At 40.5% G+C, this 25,114-nt stretch overlaps 1 protein-coding gene across 1 annotated transcript in view; it reads right to left on the bottom strand.

The window, feature by feature from the left end:
• Positions 1 to 2,214: 2,214 nt before the first annotated feature.
• The window catches only part of LOC126299577 (Down syndrome cell adhesion molecule-like protein Dscam2), a 212,234-nt gene continuing 189,334 nt past the window's right edge, over positions 2,215 to 25,114 (bottom strand). The window contains exon 13 of the mRNA XM_049991586.1: positions 2,215 to 7,424. Within this exon, the coding sequence (XP_049847543.1) occupies positions 7,311 to 7,424 (114 nt within the window). The 3' untranslated portion in view covers positions 2,215 to 7,310. The remainder of the gene's footprint in view (positions 7,425 to 25,114) is intronic.

Raw genomic sequence — 25,114 nt, 5'->3', positions numbered from 1 at the left:
TTCACCCTGTGATATGATATCATTCCAGTAGACCTGTTTATTATTTTGAATCATTGCTGTGCCTTTCGATTGTGCATTTATATAGTCCAATTGTTAACAGCATTAATCTGTAGCCACTGCGTGACTGGCATGGGTAATGTTGTTCAGTTTTCTTTTCAGTGAAGTTATAGGCATTGTAATAAACAGCTCTGTTGACTCCTTCAGTTCTACATATTACTTTGCTGTTTTCAGGTCTTCTAGCTGTCGTCACTGCCAAATGTAGATGTTGGCGTGTGGTGGAGGAATGTTGGATGTGGATGGAAACTGTCAGTATGTGCTGTATTAATACTCAGCTGTGATCTTCAAGTGTTTTATTATTCCCAGCTACAGTGCCGCGTGTCGAGTGGCCCGCCACTGCCTGGCTACGGACCCCATGTTGGCCTCAGAGGGTAGAACCAGCGACCCACCATGGACTGGAGCGCTGGTGCCGCATATGCTGCTGAGTGTAGCTGGTGGTGTGACATGCCCCACCATCCAGAAGAGCTGCCACACTTGAATCCTTCTCATTAGAAAACTGGCACCTATTTATATTCGGCTGTGCACCTCTGTTTTGCTAACGCACCACCCCGAATCATGTACTCATAACACATAGGTTGGGCCAGTGGGCCCTTCTGCCTGTAACTTGCACCATGCAAACTGCTGTGTTTACTCTTTTCAGTGGTTCTATGGCCTCCATTCTACTTAGCAACTACTAGTAATGGTAACTTACTGTCAACAGGCCCGTGCCTGGCTGGAACTTGTGCGCTGAGAAATATTGTACCGAATCTAACTTTTTCCTATCTTAAACAGTGGTGCCACTACAGTCTGGTATATTTCATTTTTATGTGAAAAGTGTATAAACTGTGCTAGTAATTGATAGGTGTAATTTTTCAGTATAAAATGCAGTATAGTAGATTATTTCAATAAATCTAGTCCCGGGGTTTCAACTACAGAAGATGGTCTTTATGATTCAAAAAAACATGAAGCTGATAATGGCCCATCTACTTCACATATGAGTAGTAGCACTGCAACAGGTATTTTAAAAGATAAATGCCAAAGATGTGAAGTAATTCCTTGTTATTTTGATCCCCAAAACATATGTAATTGTCCTGTTTTTTGGAATGACAGTACACAGAGAGAGTTTAAGATGAAATGTGAGTGGTTAGTGTGTAGGGAAGAGAAGTAGGGTTGCTTAGTATGTAAAGATGTGCAGAAAATGGGAGTGAGTAGATCACAGGGAGTGTACAACACTAAAGAATGGAGTAGTATTTTGGTGGGTCCAATTTAACTGCATGCAGACAATGAAAAGAAAGTCAAGACAATGTTCTAGAAAACCTTGTAGTTGAACAGCAGAAAGATATTTTTGAATATACAAGTAAAGTGTTTTGCACAGCATATTTTTTAGCGAAAAAATAACAAACCATATTTAGACTTTCACAGACTTGTGGATTTGCAAATTCAAAATTGTCTCAACATGGGCTAAACACTGCATAATAAACTCAGTTGTGCCAACACCATGCTCTGCACTGTGAACACTATGAGGAAGAATATCTTTTCATCTATAATATCGAAGAATTCCTAGGTCTTTGTGCTCATTGATGAGTCTATATCTGTTACTTCACAGTCAGTATTAATAGTGTATTTAAGGTCTGAAATCAGTGATGGGTGTGTAAATACATTCTTTTTGGATATTATTGAATTTAAAAGAACAGATACAGAAACAACAGAAGCAGAATTTCTTAAATGTCTCTCGCAGCATTGTTTTTCTTCATTATTTGAAGACAATTTGATCAGAGCATGCAGTGATGGTGCTAGTGTAGTGCTAGGTAGGAATTCAGGTGTTTTAGAATGACTTGAGAACAAGTGCAACAAACTATTCAAATGGCATTGTTTGTGCCACCAAATGAATTACCGGTTGCTGATGCAATCAAAGAGGTTCCTGGTGTGAATTATATTATCAATTTTTTAACAAGCTGTATCATCAGTGTCCAAAGAATCATCTTGAACTGTCAGCAGTTGCACAGAAGTTAGGTGCAGAACTTGAGAAGATATCTAAAGTATTGTCAGTGTGTTGGGTGGCTACAAACTTTAGAGCAGTGCAAGCAGTATGGAAGTCCTACCAGGCTCTGAATGCGTATTTCAATAGATGTTGGAATGATGTGACTAGAAAATCAATTTAAGTGAAGAGCTCATGGGTTTGCAGAAAACACTGTCAAGCCCTGAGCTCATGGGCAACATTGCACTGTTTTCTGATGCTCATGAAGACATTAGTATCCTCCCACAGTACCTCCTTCATCATAATGGGAAATTACAAGGTCAGTAAGAGCCATTGTACAACTGAAGAAAATGCCAGGTGCTTCCATGAAGGAAGCAGAGAAAACTATATCTGAAGGGTGCTTCAAAGACGTTTCACTGGTTCCCACAAGAGAATCAAGCAGAATGACTACCAAAATTAATACGAAAAAGTTCTGTCAGAGTCTTAGTGACAATTTGAGGCAAAGGCTAATTTAGAATGACAGTGAAGAATTCAGATCCTTTGTGAAAGAGATCAATATTTTGGACAGAAAAAATGGCCCTATGACATTGTGAACCATGGCTAAAAGGGGAAGAAAATCTAAGAAAAATACGCGAGTGTTTTCTTCTTCTTATCAAAATCTAAGAGAAGATTTCAGAGATTATATAAACAACAGTGGAGAGAACATTCCTGAAAACATGAAACCACTGATTGTTTGTGTTGATACACTCCCTGTGAGTACATTGGACTGTGAAAGGCTTCAGTGAAATAAACTTAGTTATTACAACACTGTGGAATTCACTTTCTATTTGCCACCTCTCATCCTTAATGTTTGTTTGAATCATGGAGCCTCCACTGTGTCTCTGGAACTCCGAGGATTACATCAAATTATGGATGAAAACCCTGAGACAAGAAGACACATGCAGCAGTCTGGTCAGTACTCCAACATATGAGATCTTCTTTAGATTAGTCCACCCACTATTTTTGTTAGGAAAACAGCACTGGGTATTTCTGTATTGAGTTTTCAACATCTGTAACATTTTCTTTGATTTTGTGGTAGTTGGCAAGGTTGGCTGTCACCTTATACACAGCCTGTGCATTTGGATAATTTATTATGCCACTGACAGATTTTCATCTTAATTAATTTCCAGTAAATAGTGATAAATCTGTAGTATTAACTCTTTAAATTTCATGAAGAACTTAAAGTACTTAATCACCTAAAGCTATATTCACACTGGGGGATTTGTCATAGAGATTAGTGCCTGGCACAAGCCATGGAGAAAAGTATCTTGACATGTGTACATTGCGACGTAGTTCAGAGACACGTGCCTGGCACAAGCAGCCAACGAGATTTCTCACTAGTGACACGAAACCACTCAGTTTCAGGAAACATGGTGTCCAGTGCAGAACTTCTATTTTTATGCACTAGCACAGTGAATATAATTATAAAAAGGAGAAAGGAATGTAGATGGTGGGTGCTAACTTCCTCATTAAATGGTGTAGTCATGGAGCTTACTGTTCAGTGATGAGTGACCTGAAAGTTCAAGACATGAAAGATTTGAAACGTTTTGTTTGTATGTCTATGACAAACTTTGAAGTATTCCTAAATATGACAGTTGCAATACTATGCACTGAGGGATGCAAATTTTTGAGAAACTGTAACTGCTGCTGCTGAACAACTTGTCATTACATTACATTATGTTTTTTAGCTACTGGAGATTCATACAGCTCCTTAATGTACATGCATAGGATTTCCATATCAAAAATCAGTGACATAATACCAAAAGTGTGTCAGGCTATAAAAAAGGCACTTTAGGGAGAAACTGAAGTAGGAACTTGTAATGTTTATTTATTTTTATTTAAAACTAAAAGCCATTAACTGCAGTTTGAAAACAAATTGATTTGGATTGTAGAAAATTTAGTTGTCTTCACTTAAATGTAACAAATTCTGGCTGCCCCTCATTCGTGCCAATTGGTGAAAAATTTAATTCCATTACTGCACTTGATTCATTCTGAAATTCGTATAGTTCTTCAAGTTTTGCCTAAAAAATTATGTCCTGCGCCCTCTTCTGCAGGGTCGTAAGACATCTTTTGTTTAAAAATTCTCAAAGTTCACATTCCAAATATTTTTCAAATGACATAAACTTGTCCACCTTTTTCATTAGGATATTTTCGCTGCATGCATGATCTGTCGAATTTTGTTGCACAAGTTTGTCCTTCTTGTGTGGTGGATTTTGAGGTGGCTCCAAATCAGTAATCGAAGTACTGGTACTTTGTTCCTCTTCCAATTGTGTTTCCTCTTTGACACTTCACATGTACCCTAAAGAAAGGAAAAGCACATTCTTCAGATTTTTTGTTTATATTTTCAGCTACTGAATACTGAATTGCAATGGAAGGAAATTGCATGAGAATTTGAGATTTGCTGGAACTTTCCCAATTGCACATGGGCTTTAGATGGAAAACACATGGGACTTGTTAATCCTGTTCATGCTGGAAGCGCTTACTACAACTATAAGGACACTTTCAGCATTATGTTAATGGCATTAGTGGGTGCTGATTACCAATTTCTTTATGCAGATGTGTGAATGCAAGAATGTGTCTTAGGTGGGAGGTGTATTTGACCTTACAACCTTTAACAAAGCTCTTCAAGAAGGTGAGCTGCACATAACAGGGCCGGACTCTCTGTCTGGTAGAGCAGTGTCCTGTCCACTCTCTATGTAATTGTTGCTGATGATGCCTTTGCAGTACACAAACATGTAATAAAACACATTCCAGGTAATCATAACAAAGGCAGCAAAGAAAGAATATCTTCTGTACAGGCTCAGTAGAACCCAAAGAGTTCTTGAAAATGTTTTTGGAATACTATCCTCTTTTTTTTTCATTTGTACAAAACCCTATTGAGCTTGAAACCCATAAAACAACTATTGTGACTTTGTTCTGCTTTTATCTTCATAACTTCCTAAGAAGAAATCGGGAAGCTCGCCTACTTTATTCACCACCAGGCAGTTTCGATTCTGAAATTCTAGAAACAGAGACCATAGAACCTGGGAGGTGGAGAGACCATCCCAGTTAAATCATTATAATGAATAGATACAAATGTTCTCAAAGGCACTAAGCAAGTGAGAAATGAGTTTGCAGCACACTGGAGGATAACTGGAGTGACAATATTTGTTTGCTTAGTGTCAATGATAGTTCAGTGATAGTTATCAAGTTCACTGAAAATGCTTTCCTTTTAATGCACTACTGTAAATAACACATTTGCATTTTTCATTGTTATGTAAATAAATATCTATGATGAAAATCATGTAAAATAAACATGCTCTAACTTAACTCAAATGTGGATAAACTAATTCTTGGTTTGTTTACATCCTTCAGGAAGAGAAGAGAATTGGATATGTACACATCTTCTCTTCTCGATCTCAGTATCTTCGAAGATATAGGTTTATTATGTTCTTGGAAGAATTGTGATCTGAGGGTATCAAGTTTGCTGTCCATCTACATATCAGACATGCCAAATAAAGATGCTAGCTGGTATATTTCATCATGTTTGTTGTCATGGTTTTTATAAACTGCAGATGTAGGATCCCATAATGAGCGCATTTCGTGAAATTCTTCAGTAAGTTTTGCCACATTATTTTTTGGGCACTTGATCTTTGCAAACAAATGGAAAACAATGTTACACTAACTGCTATGGAACATACACAGCTATAATCTCCATGTAGATGTGTACCCGAGATGCAACATCACAAGTCTGCCTGTGACTGTGCGTCCACAGTAAACAATGCATCTGGTGTTTGTACCATGTTTTCAATGAGTGAACAAATAGAGGAACATGTGCCAGAACAAAGTATTTCTCAGAATTCTAGCATCAATTTTGGAAGTTCATGTTGCAGGAACTTGCAAATTGTGCCACACTTCATTGGCTAGATGTTCTGGGCACAAATCTCTGTGATAAATCCCTCAGTGTGAATGTACCATAAGCAGTTGCCACAATTTGTCATCTATGTTTGTCATTGGAAAATAGTAATAATACTAACTGAATATCATAAACCAGAAGTCCACATTACCACAATGTCATCTTTGTCATTAATGAAAAATGTAGGCATTTTGTTTCATAAGTTTTGGTTTGCACATGTTCTTAAACTCATCCTGTTGATATTATCCTGTCCTAATCAATACCGGAGTATGTACACGGCATGATTCTGATGATTCTTTGTTTTTTCTAACATATTCTTGGCTGTGGTTGCACATTTGGAAATGTTCACCTCAGGACATATACAGCATACAGTTTGTTTAAGCATTTTGGACTCTGACTGATCTGCTGGGCTAATTACTGTACATGCAGTGTGCATATTCACTTTGAAGCTGTCTTGCTTCCTTTTGTTGAAAACAATAATTATTTAGTGCATTATCTTACGTAAATAGATTTATAGACACAATTTCACATTTATACAACATTTATTTTTTCTGGTGAGACAATTTAATGACATCTTATTAAATAATTTACATTATGTTATATAAATAGATATATAGACACCACTTCACATCTATACAACATTTATTTTTCTGGTGAGACTATTTAATGACATCTTGTTAAAGGATTTACACTATGTTATATAAACAGATTTATAGACACCATTTCACATTTATACAACATTTATTTTTTCTGGTGAAACAATTTAATGACATCTTATTAAATAATTTATAAATATTTTTAAATTTGTACAAAGTTGTCAGTAATGTAAAACATTTAACAACCATTCTTAATCATTATTTAATACTTAATAAGTATCATGAGTTGTTATGTCAAGTCAGAGAGTAACAGTTAGTTGTATGTAATATTCCAATGTTGCAGTGTAAGTAATAAAATGTATAGGTTCCATTACCTCCACTAAAAGTTCTGAAATACTGATAGATTTATCATCATTCTTTTATTGAGAGGTGACTGACATCATTTTAATACAGTAGATGGAGTGTCACAAGATAAAATATTTTGGCTTACTGAGTGGCATAAAATAAATTTTATATGCAAATATTTTTTTATGTGTGGAGAGAAACATTATTGTCACAATCACTAATAGTAGAATGATTTTGTACAAAACTTCAACCTGAGATCAACATCAAATATATACGTATATTTAAAAAAAATCACCTGCCTCATAAAGCTTTATAAATAGTGTTTTATTTCTTCAGTTAGAAGGCACTTAGGAGTTGACTTGCTTCTCTTTACTGCATTCTTCAGTGACTTAGTCATATTGCAAACTGTGAAGGATGGATGTTAGTATCTGTGTGCTTGATACAAATTATGCAAAGGAATCCATTCAGGAGTTTCATTTCCATGTTGAAATCCCTTATGAATTCTGGAGTATGTTGACTCAGTGCTGCTACCACACTGTAAAAATATAAAAAATAGATTGGCAAACACATAATCAAATTAAATTAAACAGAATTTGCCTTTTACCCAGTGGGATAACATTAGATCGCATTATTTGAAATAATAAAAAAGTAACTAGCTATCTTTTTCTTCTTAACTGCAGAGTGTGAAAGGCTGAAACAAACTGGAGGAACAAGTTAAAAAAATTGTCAACTCATTACATAATACAGTAGAAAATGCATGCACTCCTGCAGTACACTGTCTATGTCTTCTGGCAGTAATATCAAATACACTATTCATTTGTGGGTCATTAGGGTGTATGTTATCATTGCTTACATTTATTCCATTAAATGTTTACTCTTCAGTCCTCAGCATCGTGTACAACAGTGTGACTAATACAACAAACACCATAATTTTAAGTTGGCAATATGACATTATATTCTTGAATGAATCTTGCTTTAGTTTTTGACAGTTTGCTATTTGAATGTACAGCATTCAATACTGATGTCATCAGTCTCTACATAAAATTCTTTTTGAGTAGTTGAGTCTCAGACTTAACAGAAATATTTGCTTTTAATGTGTTAAAATAACAGTCAGGTGCCAGTCTCTGTTGGTGATGCACCAGGAGAGTAGTAAGTCACATATTTAGCTATTCCTGTTGGTTTTCACAGTTTAATTCTTATATTACTTGCATGTTTTTTTTGTGATTTCATAGATAAATTCTTAAATTCATTCCATGTTTCTGCATTTGAGAGGGTAGTCTTGTGTTTTAGTAACTGTATTGTGTACATTTGTGCACTCTGTAGTGCACTTGTTATTTGTTTTGAATGTCCAGTCACTGTTCATCACAGAAGCCACCCACCAGCCTCCATTGCTGATGCACCAGGAGAGCAACAAATCACACATTTACCATCTTTTATAGTTTAAACGTTAAGTTAGTAGTAGTAGTAGTAGCATAGATAGGGGGTATTCATGTTGTGAGCAAATGCATGAAGATCTCTCTGCAATTCATGAGCAGCTGAAGCCACCAATGGCTGTGATCAGCTGTTGCAGGCTGGCCTCAGGGTGTAGTGGTGGTGGAGCTGGTGCATTGCATGATACACCACAAGTGTCGCATGTTTCGTCCATCGGCTCTGCTGTCGAGTTCACCTTCCAGTACACCCAACACAGGGCAGCCACACTCACTGCAGAGTGAGTGGCAGCATGTTACGCAGTCATGTCACTTGAGGCAGAGTGTCACTGTGGAAATGTGGAGGCTGGCTATCTGTCTTCACCCATTCACCCTGTGAGTGGACAATGCCACAGTCCGAGCTGGTACACTGTAGGGGGAGGTCCAATGTTAGGTGCATTATGAAGCCCTTTAGGGAGACAGAGTCCAGAGGGCCAGAAAGAAGTCCAACATGTACTTGTTTGATGGAGGGCCTCATCCGAGGTGTAGAGGAGACCCTGCCTGCAGCTATCAAGGATGTAGGGTGCAGTCATTTGCAACTTGTTATTCATGGTGGTATCAATGATGCCTGTGCTTGTGCTCCGAGGCCATCCTCAGTTTGCATGGGTGGCTGGTGGAAGTGATGAAGGCTGCTGACCAAGTTCACAGGGTGCAAGGAGAGCTGACAATGAGCAGCATGGTTCCCAGAACTTATCAGGACTCTCTGGTTTGGAGCTGACTGAAGGGCCTCAGCCAAGGACTCCATTGATTCTGTGATGGTCTTAGCTGCAGATTTGTGGACCTGCATTATGGGGTGAAGAATTGTAGGACTCCACATGATAGGTAAGTTGAGCACTACACAAAGAAGCAGCTACTTTAATAGTAGACTACTTGTGGAGTGCACATGCGGGTTGTATAGACTAGGTGGTAGTCTGAGGTTTTATGATGAATGCTCACCAGCCTATATGCAGAGAGAAAAATCAGATGGTATACAAAATAAAGAAACTTCCACTGTCACAATTTTAACAGTGAACTGTCAAATTATTTGCAGCAAAGTTCCTGACCTTCATGCCCTCCAGGAAAGTTGTCACCTTCAAATTACTCTCTGAACTAAGAACTGCTTGTAACCTGAAGTAGAAAGCATTGATAAATTTAGTGAAGCATGGAATATATATTGACAAATATATCAGATGCCACAGGAGAGAGAGTGTTCAATTCAGTTGACAAAAATATAGTGTCTATCAAGGTCAAAATTGAGCCTGACTGTGAAGTTATTTGGACAGGAGTAGTTGCCCTAGACAAACTAATGTCAGTTATAGGATGTTTTTATGAGCCACTTAATTTAGCCTTAACAGATGTAGAATCATTCAAAGAACGTTTACACTCAGTAGCATGGAAAAACTGAGATTATACGATAATAGTTGGAGACAACTTTAATCTACTGCGTGTGGACTTGGACATCTATGGATTCATTGCAGGTGGTATGGACAGTAAGTCTTGTTGAATATATTTTCTAAAATCTGTTTTGAGCAGCTAGTTCAACATTCCAAATGCAGTGAAAGTACTTAAGACATAGTAGCTACAAACAGGCCTACTCTTACTGACAATGTCAGTAGAGAGAGAGAAATTAGCACTCAATATATCATAGCAATGATGGTTACTCAAGTTAAGAAATCCATCAAGAAGGCTAGGAGATAAATTATGCTGGAAAGAGCAGATAAGCTGTTGTCAGCATCCCACTTAGACGATGAATGAACAACATTTAGTTCCAATATGATGGCCATAGATGAATTACGAGCATAGTTTAAATTGTCTGTAAATCACGCCACGGATAAGAACAAGCTGAATAAATGGATTAAGGTTGGAAAAGATCCACTATCACTTAACAATAAAATTTGGAAAATGCTGAGGAAGCAGAGATTGTTGAGCTCTTGGATCAATAAAGAACACTCATGTGTCAACAGATACAAGTTACTAAATGTTCATGTGTCAGTAAGAAGATTGATGCATGAAGTGTGTAACAATTTTCACCATCACACCTTAGCAAAAGATTTAGTGAAGCACCAGAGAAAATTCTGGTCCTACATAAAATCAATAAGTGGGTTGAAGGCTTATGTCCTTTCATTCTTCAACTAGTCTGGTGCGGCAATAGAAGATAGCAAAAGGAAAGCTGCAGTTTTAAATCTCGCATTTAAGAAATCGTTCATGCAGGAAGGTCATACAAACATACTGTTGTTTGACTGTCACACAGACTCCCACATGGAGGATAGTAATAGGAACCTCTGGCATAGAGAAGCACCTAAAAGAGTTGGAAACAAATCAGTCACCAGGTCCAGACACAACCCTATTTCAGTTTTACAGAGTACTCTAGGGCACTGGCCCATTACTTAGCTTGCATTTATCATGAATCTCTCGCCCAGCACAAAGTCCCAAGTGACTGTAAAAAAGCACTGATGACTCCCATATGTAAGAAGGGTAAAAAGAATGAAATTCACATGATTACAGACCGATATTCTTATGGTATTTCTGCTGTCTGACACTATTAATGCATTTATTTCACTATATAAATTTAAGCCTTAGGCCATTTTCAAGTGTTATGGTGCCAAAAGTCATTCAGCTTGTGTGAAACACAAGTTATCGCCAAAAAATATAAATCAGGTTGTACTTATAAGCCAATTGTCCGAAAAGTAGCTGCGAGGACATATCTTCAATATACAAAAAGGCTGTAAATTAGTATGTGTGGCAAATGTAGTGAAGCTGTGATGTAAATAAGACATCCAAAACAAAGGCATAAGCTTAATTTATATATCACTGTATTTAAACATCAACTGATGTTTAGACACAGTGAAGTGACTGTGGCTCAAAAAGAAAAAGAAAAAAAAACCTTAACATTGGTTTGTTGCAGAATTCTTATACATAACTTATTCTGAGTTTGAGGGTAATAAATTACTTACAGACAGAAAATCATTTGTATTAAACTCAGCTTGCCCTTTTCTCGTGTGATATCCTGCAGTCCATGGATGGACGGCGATGGGGTATTCCATATTCCTAGATTTCCAGAAAGCATTTGACACAGCAGCCCACTGCACAGTGTTAACGAAAGTCCAAGCACATGGATCATGCTCCCAGATATATGAAGGCTTGAAGACCTCTTAAGTAGTAGAACGTAGTACATTGTCCTCAATGGTGAGTGTTAATTGGAGACAATGGTGTCATCAGGAGTGCCCCAGGGAGGTGTAGTAGGACCACTCTCTAAATATAAATGAAAGCCAGTTGGCATTCTGTGCATGAATCAACTAAACTCTGTCCAAACAGGCCTTGGAAGGCCCTACAGTACTGACCAGCTGCTGAGTGATCCTCAGCCCACAGGCATAATTGGAAACGGATATGGAGGGGTATGTGGTCAGCACATTGCTCTCCTGGCTGTATGTCACTTTACAAGACCAGAGCAGCTACTTTTCAATCAAGTAGCTCCTCAGTTTGCCTCATAAGGGCTGAGTGCACCCCGCTTACCAACAGCGCTTGCAGACAGGACAGTCACCCATCCAAGTGCTAGCCCAGCCCGACAGTGCTTAACTTCGATGATATAACAGGAACTGGTGTTACCACTGTGGCAAGGCCATTGTCCAAATAACATTAGCAAGACAAATATTTATTCAGTTTTAAGTATTACAATTGAATGGTCTTCTCTGCATCTGTGGCAAGGACAATAGATGAAGCACACAACAGTAGAATGTGCTGACAGACATCTCTGCCACAGAAAGATATCATGGATGAATGGAAAGAAATTTTTTAAGTTCTTTCCACCAGCCAGCACCAAGCCATATCAAACCAGGCCAGTGTGCCATGTAGCAATCATGATGTCAAACAGGTTGAGAACCAATACTGCAAATATTACAAATAATGTGTCATACTGCAAATACTGTAAATAATATGTCAAATCCCAGAAGTTATTACTTCATTTTGCTCAAGCGAGAAGTCTGAATTGTTAATTCTGTAACATGACCTCACTGAAAAGGGATCAAAATGTCATCCTGGCAGCTCAGCACGACGCTGCAAAAATGGCTAAATGTTCCACAACACCTTTCAGCCTTCTGAGATCGCAGAAAAGCAACAAGCTGAAGTACTGAAAGCCACTATAGTGACACTGAGGTGCGGCAAAGAATGCTGAAAAGCCAGAGCCTAGAAAATGAGGATACATGTGGTCATCCATTGCAAAACATAATGTCATTGCTTCACGTGGACAGCAATAAATACTCAGGCTTCCAAGCCCACATGTGACCCTATCATGTGCTGCCTATATTTTGTCAGATGATAACAGTCTTCTGCATTTGAAACTGGCAGCAGAATAATTTTACTCCACTATTGTCTATTTCACATAAGACCCAAAAAGATAAGATAAGAGATATTAGGTCTTGTATGGAAGCATGTAAAGAGTCATTTTTCCCTCGCTTCATTTGCAAGTGAAACAGGAAAGGAAATGACTAGTAGTGGTACAATATACCCTCTACCATGCACCTTGCAGTTGCTTTCCGAGTATGTAGGTGTAGATGTAATAGTTTGTCCAATAATAATAAACAGTTATTTATCAATGTTCATTGGATGCAGGTGGCTGGTTTATCACTGACGTCAGAAAGGAATAGTTAGCCACCATTACCCTTCAAATATGTGTGTGCTTGTGTGAACACATGCACTTGTCTGCCTACATGCATGCATCTACATCTACACCTACATCTACATCTACTTGGTTACTCTGCAATTCACACTTAAGTGCCTGGCAGAGGGTTCATCGAGCTATTGTCATACTACTTCTCTACCATTCCACTCTCAAATGGCGCATGGGAAAAAAGGAACACCTTAATCTTTCTGTTCTACATCTACATCTACATCCATACTCCGCAACCCACCTGACAGTGTGTGGCAGAGGGTACCCTGAGTACCTCTATTGGTTCTCCCTTCTATTCCAGTCTCGTATTGTACGTGGAAAGAAGGATTGTCGGTATGCTTCTGTGTGGGCTCTAATCTCTCTGATTTTATCCTCATGGTCTCTTCGCGAGATATATGTAGGAGGGAGCAATATACTGCTTGACTCTTCGGTGAAGGTATGTTCTCGAAACTTTAACAAAAGCCCGTACCGAGCTACTGAGCGTCTCTCCTGCAGAGTCTTTCACTGGAGTTTATCTATCATCTCCGTAACGCTTTCGCAATTACTAAATGATCCTGTAACGAAGCGCGCTGCTCTCCGTTGGATCTTCTCTATCTCTTCTATCAACCCTACCTGGTGCGGATCCCACACTGCTGAGCAGTATTCAAGCATTGGGCAAACAAGCGTACTGTAACCTACTTCCTTTGTTGTCAGATTGCATTTCCTTAGGATTCTTCCAATGAATCTCAGTCTGACATCTGCTTTACCGACGATCAACTTTATATGATCATTCCATTTTAAATCACTCCTAATGAGTACTCCCAGATAATTTATGGAATTATCTGCTTCCAGTTGCTGACCTGCTATTTTGTAGCTAAATGATAAGGGACCTATCTTTCTATGTATTCGCATCACATTACACTTGCCTACATTGAGATTCAATTGCCATTCCGTGCACCATGCGTCAATTCGCTGCAGATCCTCCTGCATTTCAGTACTATTTTCCATTGTTGCAACCTCTCGATACACCACAGCATCATCTGCAAAAAGCCTCAGTGAACTTCCGATGTCATCCACCAGGTCATTTATGTATATTGTGAATAGCAACGGTCCTATGACACTCTCCTGCGGCACACCTGAAATCACTCTTACTTCGGAAGACTTCTCTCCATTGAGAATGACATGCTGCATTCTGTTATCTAGGAACTCCTCAATCCAATCACACAATTGATCTGATAGTCCGTATGCTCTTACTTTGTTCATTAAACTACTGTGGGGAACTGTGTCAAACGCGTTGCGGAAGTCAAGAAACACGGCATCTACCTGTGAACCCGTGTCTAAGACCCTCTGAGTCTCGTGGACGAATAGCGTGAGCTGGGTTTCACACGACCGTCTTTTTCGAAACCCATGCTGATTCCTACAGAGTAGATTTCTAGTCTCCAGAAAAGACATTATACTCGAACATAATACGTGTTCCAAAATTCTACAACTGATCGACGTTAGAGATATAGGTCTATAGTTCTGCACATCTGTTCGACGTCCCTTCTTGAAAATGGGGATGACCTGTGCCCTTTTCCAATCCTTTGGAACGCTTCGCTCTTCTAGAGACCTACGGTACACCGCTGCAAGAAGGGGGGCAAGTTCCTTCGCGTACTCTGTGTAAAATCGAACATCAGGACCAGCGGCCTTTCCTCTTTTGAGCGATTTTAATTGTTTCTCTATCCCTCTGTCGTCTACTTCGATATCTACCATTTTGTCAACTGTGCGACAATCTAGAGAAGGAAGCACAGTGCAGTCTTCCTCTGTGAAACAGCTTTGGAAGAAGACATTCAGTATTTCGGCCTTTAGTCTGTCATCCTCTGTTTCAGTACCATTTTGGTCACAGAGTGTCTGGACATTTTGTTTTGATCCACCTACCGCTTTGACATAGGACCAAAATTTCTTAGGATTTTCTGCCAAGTCAGTACATAGAACTTTACTTTCGAATTCATTGAAAGCCTCTCGCATCGCCCTACTCACACTACATTTCGCTTCGCGTAATTTTTGTTTGTCTTCAAGGCTTTGGCTATGTTTATGCTGTGAAGTTCCCTTTGCTTCCGCAGCAGTTTTCTAACACGGTTGTTGTACCATGGTGGCTCTTTCCCATCTCTTACGATCTTGCTTGGCACATACTCATCTAACGCATACTGTACGATGGTTTTGAACTTTGTCCACTGATCCTCAACACTATCTGTACTTGAGACAAAACTTTTGTGTTTAGCTGTCAGGTACTCTGTAATATGCTTTTTGTCACTTGTGCTAAACAGAAAAATCTTCCTGCCTTTTTTAATATTTCTATTTACGGTTGAAATCATCAATGCAGTAACCGCTTTATGATCGCTGATTCCCTGATCTGCATTAACTGATTCAAATAGTTCAGGTCGGTTTGTCACCAGAAGGTCTAATATGTTATCGCCACGAGTTGGTTCTCTGTTTAACTGCTCAAGGTAGTTTTCAGATAAAGCACTTAAAAATATTTCACTGGATTCTTTGTCCCTGCCACCCATTATGAACGTTTGAGTCTCCCAGTCTATATCCAGCAAATTAAAATCTCCACCCAGAACTATAACATGGTGGGGAAATCTACTCGAAATATTTTCCAAATTATTCTTCAGGTGCTGAGCCACAACAGCTGCTGAGCCCAGGGGCGTATAGAGACATCCAATTTCCATGTCTGAGCCTGCTTTAACTATGACCTTCACCCAAATCATTTCACAATTCGAATCTCCGTCAATTTCCTTCGATACTATTGCACTTCTTATCGCTATAAACACGCCTCCCCCTTCACTATCCAGCCTGTCTCTGCGGTATACATTCCAATCTGAGTTTAGGATTTCATTACTGTTTACATGTGGTTTCAGCCAACTTTCTGTTCCTAGTACTATATGGGCGTTGTGACCGTTTATTAATGAGAGCAGTTCTGGGACCTTTCTATAGACGCTCCTGCAGTTTACTATTAGCACATTAATATTGTTATTCCTTGTTGCATTTTGCCTACTCCTGCCTTGCCGCGTCTCAGGCCTAGGGAGGGAATTCTCTAACCCAAAAAAATCCCATGTGCACTCCACACGTACTCCGCTACCCTCGTAGCTGCTTCCGGCGTGTAGTGCACGCCTGACCTATTCAGGGGGACCCTACATTTCTCCACACGATAGCGGAGGTCGAGAAATTTGCACCCCAGCTCACCGCAGAATCGTCTGAGCCTCTGGTTTAAGCCTTCCACTCGGATCCAAACCAGAGGACCGCGATCGGTTCTGGGAACGATACTACAAACAGTTAGCTCTGATTCCACCCCGCGAGCGAGGCTTTCCGCCTTCACCAACTCCGCCAACCGCCTGTACGAACTGAGGATGACCTCTGAACCCAGACAGCAGGAGTCATTGGTGCCGACATGAGCAACAATTTGCAGTTGGGTGCACCCAGTGCTCTCTATCGCTGCCGGTAGGGCCTCCTCCACATCTCGGATGAGACCCTCCGCCAAGCAGACAGAGTGAACACTGGCCTTCTTCCCCGACCCTTCCGCTATTTCCCTAAAAGGCTCCATCACCCGCCTAACGTTGGAGCTCCCAATAACTAATAAACCCCTCCCCCTGTGTGCCTGCTCAGACATTGCTGAAGGAGCAGCCACATGTCCATTCACAGGCAGAGCGGGCGATGCCACACGGCCAGGCCCTCCACCTCGTGCGCTGCGAACGCCGCTGAACCCGCCACTCCTCTTGGGGAGAGGGTGGCCCAACTGAGCCCGGTACCCGCGAAGATGTCTCGACAGCAGGGACAGTGGGTGAAGCATGTAACACCTGGGGTGTACCCTGCGACGCACCAGACTCCCCACTGCCTCTACACTCCGAGGCAGCAGCCTGAAGACAGCTGACCGCGGCCATCAACACGCTCAGCTGTTCGCGAAGAGTGGCTCTTATTTCTCTTATTTTATTATGGTGATCATTTCTCCCTATGTAGGTGGGTGTCAACAAAATATTTTCATATTTGGAAGAGAAGTTGGAGATTGAAATATTATAAATAGATCTCACCGCAAAGAAAACCGCCTTTGTTTCAGTTACTGCCACCCCAACTCACGTATCGTATCAGTGGCACTCTCACCCCTATTACATGATAACACGGAATGAGCCGCTTGTCTTTGCACTCGGTCAATTCTACATGGTAAGGATCCCACACTGTGCAGCAATATTCCAGCAGAGGATGGAAAAGTGTAATGCAGGCTGTCTCCTTAGTGGGTTTGTTGCATCTTCTAAGTGTTCTGCCAACAAAGCGCAGTCTTTGTTTCACCCTCCCCACAATATTACCTATGTGGTCTTTCCAATTTAAGTTGCTTGTGATTGTAATTCCTAGGTATCCGGTGTATCGTATGCCCAAAATTTATCGGATTTCTTTTCGTACCAGTGTGGATGACCTCACTCTTTTCTCTGTTTAGTGCCAATTGCCACTTTTCACGCCATATAGAAATTTTCTCTAGATCATTTTGTAATTGGAATTGGTCACCTGATGATTTTACTAGATGCTAAATTACAATATCATCTGCAAACAATCTAAGGGGGCTGCTCAGATCATTGCCTAGATCATTTACGTAAATCAGGAACAGCAGAGGGCCCATGACACTACCTTGCAGAATGCCAGATATCACTTCTGTTCTAGTCGATGATTTATCATCTCTCACTATGAACTGTGACCTCTCTGAGAGGAAATCACGAATCCAGTCACATAACTGAGACAATACTTAATATGCATGCAATTTGATTAATAGTCACTTGTGAGGAATGGTATCAAAAGCCTTCTGTAAATGTAGGAATATGGAATCAATCTGAGATCCTTTGTCGACAGCACTCATTACTTCATGGGAATAAACAGCTAGCTGTGTTGCACAAGAATGATATTTTCTGAATCCGTGTTGGTTATGTATCAATAAGTCATTTTCTTCAAGGTGATACATAATGTTTGAGTACAGTATGTGCTCCAAAATCCTACTGCAAATTGAGGTCAGTGATATGGGTCTGTAATTCAATGGGTTACTCCTATTTCCTTTCTTGACTATTGGCGTGACCTGTGCTACTTTCCAGTCTTTAGGAACAAACCTTTTGTCAAGTGAGTGTTTGTATATGATTGCTAAGAAAGGCACTATTGTGTCTGCATACTCTGAAAGGAAACTGATTGGTGTACCATCTGGACCAGAAGACTTGCCTTTCTTAAGTGATTTGAGTTGTTTAGCAACACCTAAGATATCTACTTTTATGTCACTCATGTTAACAGCTGTACTGGTTTTGAATTATGGAATATTTACTTCATCTTATTATGGAAAACTGTATTTGGTAACTTCGCTTTAGTGGAACCATCATCGGTAACATTTCCATCACCACCGTGCAGTGATGGTATTGCATATTTTTTGCCACTGGTGTACTTTATATATGTTCAGAATCTCTTTGGGTTTTCTACCATATTTTGAGACAATGTGGGAACTATTAAAAGCATTTCGCATTGACATCTGCACTAAATTTTGAGGTTCCATGAAACTTAGCCAGTCTTGGGGATTTTGCATTCTTCTGAATTTGGCATGCTTTTTTCATTTCTTCTGCAACAGTGTTCTGACGTGTTTTGTGTACCATGGTGGATCAGTCCCATCTCTTACGAGTATTAAGTTATGCGGTATGAATCTATCTATTGCTGTGGATGCTGTATCTTTGAATTTGTGCCATATCTGGTCTACACTTACATACTTAGCTTGGAAGGAATGGAGACTCTCTCTTAGGAAGGCAGCAAGCAAATTTTTATCTGATGTTTTAAATAGATATATTTTGCCTTTATTTTTATTAGCTTTGGTTGATATGGTTTGAGCCTCGCTAATCCCTGTATCCATCATTACGCTCTCTATTAGATCAGGATTATTTGTGGCTAAGAGGGCAAGTGTGTTTTTGCAAAGCATTTAGTACAATTTTGGAAGATGTTTTCTGTCTACCTCTGGCCTTGAACATGTATTTTTGCCAACAAATCGAGGGTAGATTGAAGTCTCCGCCAATTATAACTGTTTGAACCATTCAGCTATTATATCATCTGAGTCGGAGGGTCGGTAGAAGGAGCCAATTATTATCTTGGTACGGCTGTTGAGTATAACCTCTACCTATAGTAATTTGCAGGAAGTATCTATTTCAACTTCACTACAAGATAAACTGCTACCAACAGACACAAACAAACAACCACCTACTTTATTTAAGCTATCCTTTCTGAACATGATTTTTTGCCTCTGTAAAACTTTTGGCAGAATTTATCTCCAGCTTTAGCCAGCTTTCTGTTCCTATGATGATTTCAGCTTCAGTGCTTCCTATCAGGGCTTGAAGCTCCTGTACTTTTCCAACACAGCTATGACAATTTACAACTACAATGCTGACTGTTGCTTGGTCAATTCTTGTCATTTATTGGCCCTGTACCATTTGAGACTGGAGCCCTTTTTGATCTTTCCCAAGACTGTCTAACCTAAAAAACCGTCCAGTCCACGCCACACAGTCCCTGCTACCCATGTAGCTGCCTCCTGTGTATAGTGGACACCAGATCAATTTAGCAGAACCTGAAACCCCAGCACCCTATGGCGCAAGTAGAGGAATCTGCAGCCTACATGGTCACAGAACGGCCTGAGCCTCTGATTCAGACCCTCCACTCAGCTCTGTACCAACGGTCCACAATCGGTCCTGTCGATGCTGCTGCAGATGGTGAGCTCTGTCTTCATCTCACTGGCAAGACTGGCAGTCTTCACCAACTCGGATAGCCACCAGAAACCAGAGAGAATCTTTTCTGATCCATAGTGACACACATCACTAGTTCCGACATGAGCCACCACCTGCAGTTGGCTGCACCCTGTACCCTTCATGGCATCCGGAAGGACCCTTTCCACATCTTTGATGACTCCCCCTGGTTTGCACACGGAGTGCACATTGACTTTATTCCTGTCCTTAGCTGCCATATCCTTAATGGGCTCCATCACCCACCTAACACTGGAGCTCCCAATGACAAGCAATCCCACCCTCTGCGCTTGTCTTGAACTCTCAGGAAGACCGGCCCCTGCCGCAACAGGTGAGGCCACCCTTGCTGGCTCAGAAGTACTTTTTGCAGTGGGAAGTACCTCAAACCTGTTACGGAGGTGTACGGGTACAGACTTGCGGCCAGCATCAACTTTCGCCTTCCGCCCAGGGATTTGTGACCCCGCCACGGTTCGCCGATCGCCGTCAGGCAAGTATCAACTTGCAGGGATGTCTGAATCCGAGGGCACAGTGGCAGCAGAGATCGCAAGTGACGCTACAGATTCCAGAGGCAACAAAGCGCTGGCCTTGGGTGTCCCAATGTCACTGCGGCCCAGGGCAACAGCCTGGAGCCTGCCAAACATGGCCAACAAAGCTTCCAGCTGTTTACGGACAGTGGCCAATTCCCCTGAATCTGTACACAACAGGCGCAGTCCCTATCCATCCATAACAATTTTTTTCCTCTCTTTTATCTCACAAGCTGTTAAAAACAAACAGATGACTGATGACTATGTGAAGTTACACTATACGGGTACTAAAACGCAATGCTACAACTCTCGAGTACTATAATGTGCCCGAAATTTGAGAATTAAAATATGCAAGTACCCAAAAACACACAAAAATTTCTGAGCTTAGCCACATACCCAGCCATGTGGTCTCTCATTGTCAGACTGCTTTTCGTGTATACAGTGTAAAAAATATGTGCAGGGTGATGGCTTACAGTATTATGGTCAGCTCTCCACAAACCTGCTATTTAATTGCATTTGGTACTAGTGTGCCTTATTGCTATAAGTGGTGTAGGGGTGCCAAGTGGAGACCCCTCTAAATTGTCAGGATAGTGTTGTAGATATGTTGAGCATCTTTTGGCTCTAATGAAATATGATCAACAAGTTAATATTTATCGTTTCCGATTTACAGTTCAATGTCTTCACATCAGCCTTAGCTGATGCCTCATGCAGTGACAGTGGAATGCTGCTGACTCTTGTTGCTGGCTCAGTCCAGCTGGTTGCCAAGTCTGTTGGTGAAGCCCCATCATGAGAGTATGACCTATACTGTTAGAGCATCCTTGAAACAGCTCTGAAAGATGACAGTGACCCGTGATGACCCATCAGAATTAACCTCATTGTTGTAAGTTGTGTAGTTGGCTGATCCTGTCTCCACCAGACAGGTAGGCCATAAGCATCCTGAAGTATGTACAGCAATGATCAGGAACAGAGGAATTGGATGCCCCCCTCCCCCCCACCCCCCCACCCTCCACCCCACATTGATAATGATGTGAGTGCACTAATCACCACGACATGTACTGTTGTTGGAAGACCTTCGGTTTCACTATCATGATGTGGTAGTAGCAACCAATGGGAAGTCCCAGAAGTGGCAGGTTGTGGTTACTTGGATGTTGTCATTTCAGGAATGGTAAGCAGTGTATTCACGAGAAGTTCTGGAACATGTAAGACATGGATGTTACTACACAGTAATTATCACTGAATTGAGTGCCCCGGTATAAACATTATTGATCCTAATGACCAACTGACTTCAGATCCAGAGAAACACAATATTTATGGAGCCGGGCAGAAGGTAATGGCGTGGGGCCCTGTTTGTAACGACCATATGTAGCCCACTTCTTCACTAGTGCTCAGTGGTTCTCATTCTACTGTGTTTGCTTAACAATTTGTTATAGGCTCTTAACTGCACTGTCAAGTCTCTGAAATATGTTATTGCATCTGGGATAATACTTGTTGCGTGCTCATGTATGTGACCAACTTACAGTGTTGATTGTTTCTTTATGCTGCATAGCTATGCCACCACATCTGCAAGATGTCACATGTGACTGTGCTAGTGTGAACTTAAGAAAAAATTTAATTTCTTTCCCTTTTCTGCTCTGTAGTGTAACATTCCCCTCTTCTTCACAAAATCTGTCCTGAATTTACATTCTCTATATGTTACTAAACTAGTGTGTACATGTACTTACAATTTAATATTACTCAAAGTTCAGTCCCTCGGTTGCTTCTTGAGCTGAGCTGTAAGGCTCCTAATCTTAGTCTGTGTTAACATAATTATCCAACTTACATTGACTTTCTGGTCTGTTTCCTACTAGTAATACAATTTACAGATCCTATCCCTGATTCTTATCACTAGCACATATCTATTACATGGATATTTGATGGATTGGCGATCCATTTAAGCAAGATATTTTGCATTTTAAGCAGAAGTAAATTGCACAAATGAGTGCTATAGTCAGGATAACACTCGTGGATACCAATATCTAGTATGTTTTCTTGCTTTTCTCATGATATTCTTTACGTGTTGTAGCGTCTGATAATATTCATAATAGTTCTTCCAGCCAATACAACACTGATCCAGGTAATTATTGCTGTTCCTTTGATCTTAGTTAGAAGATGAAACTGTGTTCTGGCTATGTCACATTTGGTTCTGTTGATTAGTAATCCACTATTCCACAATTCTAAACTTGTCATCCATATTGATTTTCTGTTTCTGTAACAGTTGACAATCACTGTACGTAGTGAAAATATGCGGTAGTTGTCAGTGGTCTCCAATTTTTTGGAAATATGGCCCCGGGGATAGTACTTCCCTTTTACACAGCTTCCATTTTTCCAAGAAATAGTTGCAAAGTGGTTCAAATGGCTCTGAGCACTATGGGACTTAACTTCTGAGGTCATCAGTCCCCTAGAACTTAGAACTACTTAAACCTAACTAACCTAAGGACATCACACACATCCATGCCCGAGGCAGGATTTGAACCTGCAAGCATAGCGGTTCCGTGGTTCCAGACTGTAGCGCCTAGAACCGCTTGGCCCCACGGCCAGCTGAAATAGTTGCATTTCACATGCCTGTTCATCAGTCTGAACTATTCTGGCTGGACAAATGGTAATACGAGGTGCTATCCAAAATTTTTGGGACTGGTGCTGCCATCTGTTGAAAACCTTACCTTTGGACTAATGGTCACCATCACCCTCTAAGTAGGTCCCATCTGCATGTACACACTGGTCCCAGTGCTTATGCCACTGGTTAAATGATTCCTGAAAGTCCTGTTCTTTGAATGTGTTTATCACCGCCAGTGATGCTTCTTGAATGCTCTCTAGAGTGTCGAACTGATGGCCTTTCTACTTGAGTTTCAGTTTTGGGAATAGTGTGAAGTTGCAAGGTGCCAAATCTGATGAGTATGGTGGGTGGGGTACAACCGCCATGTTGTTTTTTGCCCAAAGGTTCCAGCTGAACAAGGACGTGTGACAGGGTGCATTGTCGTGATGCAGCAGCCAATTCCCTTGATGCCAGAGTTTGGGCTATTGACACCGCACATTTTCACAGAGCCATCGCAAAATGTCACAGTAGTAAGGGGAATTCACTGTCTGGTTGGGTGGGATGAATCCTGTCTCCATAGAACTTTTCCCAAGATTTGCACAGAATTTGGTACACACGCACTTTTCTGTTCATGGATCCATCATAAACTCACCACACACCAAACACAGAGTATTATGGAAATCACTGTGGACATGCAACACGTCCTCCCAGCTGAATGCCACTCCGCACACTGACTCATCAGATATGCAGCTCTCACCACCTAGCGGTGCAAAGATCTACTACTCCTAATTTACAGCTGGCAGCATCAGTCCCGAAAAGTTTGGATAGCATCTTTTCGTTCTGAGACCAATAACACTTTGTAAGTCTTTACTTGTACCCATTTATTGGTGGTGTCTCACTTAATCATATATAGATGGATGGTAAAACAGTGATATGGTGCATTTATGCCTACTACCAGAAATTGTATAGTGATGGATGAATCACTCAGTCAGTGCTAAATTTAATGACACATATGAGATGAAAGATGGGTATACATTTTTCTGCTACATAGGAGAAAAATGTTTTTAACCCTACGTAAATGTCCCTCTATGCATGTTGTAACACTATCAGAAATTGATGTGGGGTTAGCAGCATCACACTTAACTATCCACGGGTGATGAGATGAACTGCTTCTTGCAACAATTCAATTTCAAGCCTCATATCCACCAAACTCTCTGCTAGTGAATACAATCACTTGGCTACTACCATCCATTCGTCAAGCGCACTTAGGTACTTTGCACCTCCTGTAAATTACTATTCAGGGTATCCATAGTGCTCCATGTATACTGCTCTAATTCTCTTGTTAATTTCTGCACTGGTTTGGTAATATTTAATATCACTTCTTCTGTGTTAATTAGTTGTACTGTGTGCCAACCCACTATTACTTTTGCCTCTTCTGTCACACCCTGTATGATTCCTATAATGTCATTAAAGCTTGCTATGTCCACATTGTTTGCTGTTCCAAACAACATTTTAATGGATTCCACACTAATGATCATGGAACTACTTCCATCAATTGTTGCAATTGAGCCTTTAACTCGTTTTGAGCCCTTAACTCCTTCTGGGCCCTTAACTCTTTTTGAGCTTCTGCTAATATCCCTCCTTTCATCACCTCTTTGTGCAACTCTATGAACAGGCTCTGTAGTCTTCTGGCTTCCTTTCTCATATCCAAATTGTTGAATGTCAATTTAATTCTTCACTCATGATTTGTGAGTAGCACATCTGGTTATCTTGAGAGAAGAATCTACATGTCCAGAGGCTGGTCCTGAATCGTATCTCCTCTGCAAAAGTGTGATTTGTGAGTAGCACATCTGGTTATCCTGAGAGAAGAATCTTCATGTTCAGAGGCTGGTCCTGAATTGTACCTCCTCTGCAAAAGTGTATTAGTATTACGCCCATGGTAATCCTTCTGAATACCATGATTGGTTCACCACCTAAGAGAAAAGGAATCCCCTCCCTCCTCTGGATCAGTGTATATCTATGGGATCAAAAGACAAGCAAATGAAAAATAATGTTAATCCAATTAGCGTTATGTATATCTCAACATATGGGACATTACGTCCATCTTCTCCTTCCTATGGCAATGTCTCCTTATCTGGTAATAGTGAAAGAATCTGCTGTAACACATCAATTCCTCTTTAAAAGGCATCACTCTGCTGACATGGACTACAGATATCTCAGTAAGTAGTCACAGTATTTGTTACCCATGGAGTTTTGT

Source organism: Schistocerca gregaria, chromosome X (genome assembly GCF_023897955.1).
Source record: "Schistocerca gregaria isolate iqSchGreg1 chromosome X, iqSchGreg1.2, whole genome shotgun sequence".
Taxonomy (NCBI): Eukaryota; Metazoa; Arthropoda; class Insecta; order Orthoptera; family Acrididae; genus Schistocerca; species Schistocerca gregaria.
The sequence above is the reverse complement of the archived record's forward strand: the minus strand, read 5'-3'. Positions and strand labels throughout refer to the sequence as shown.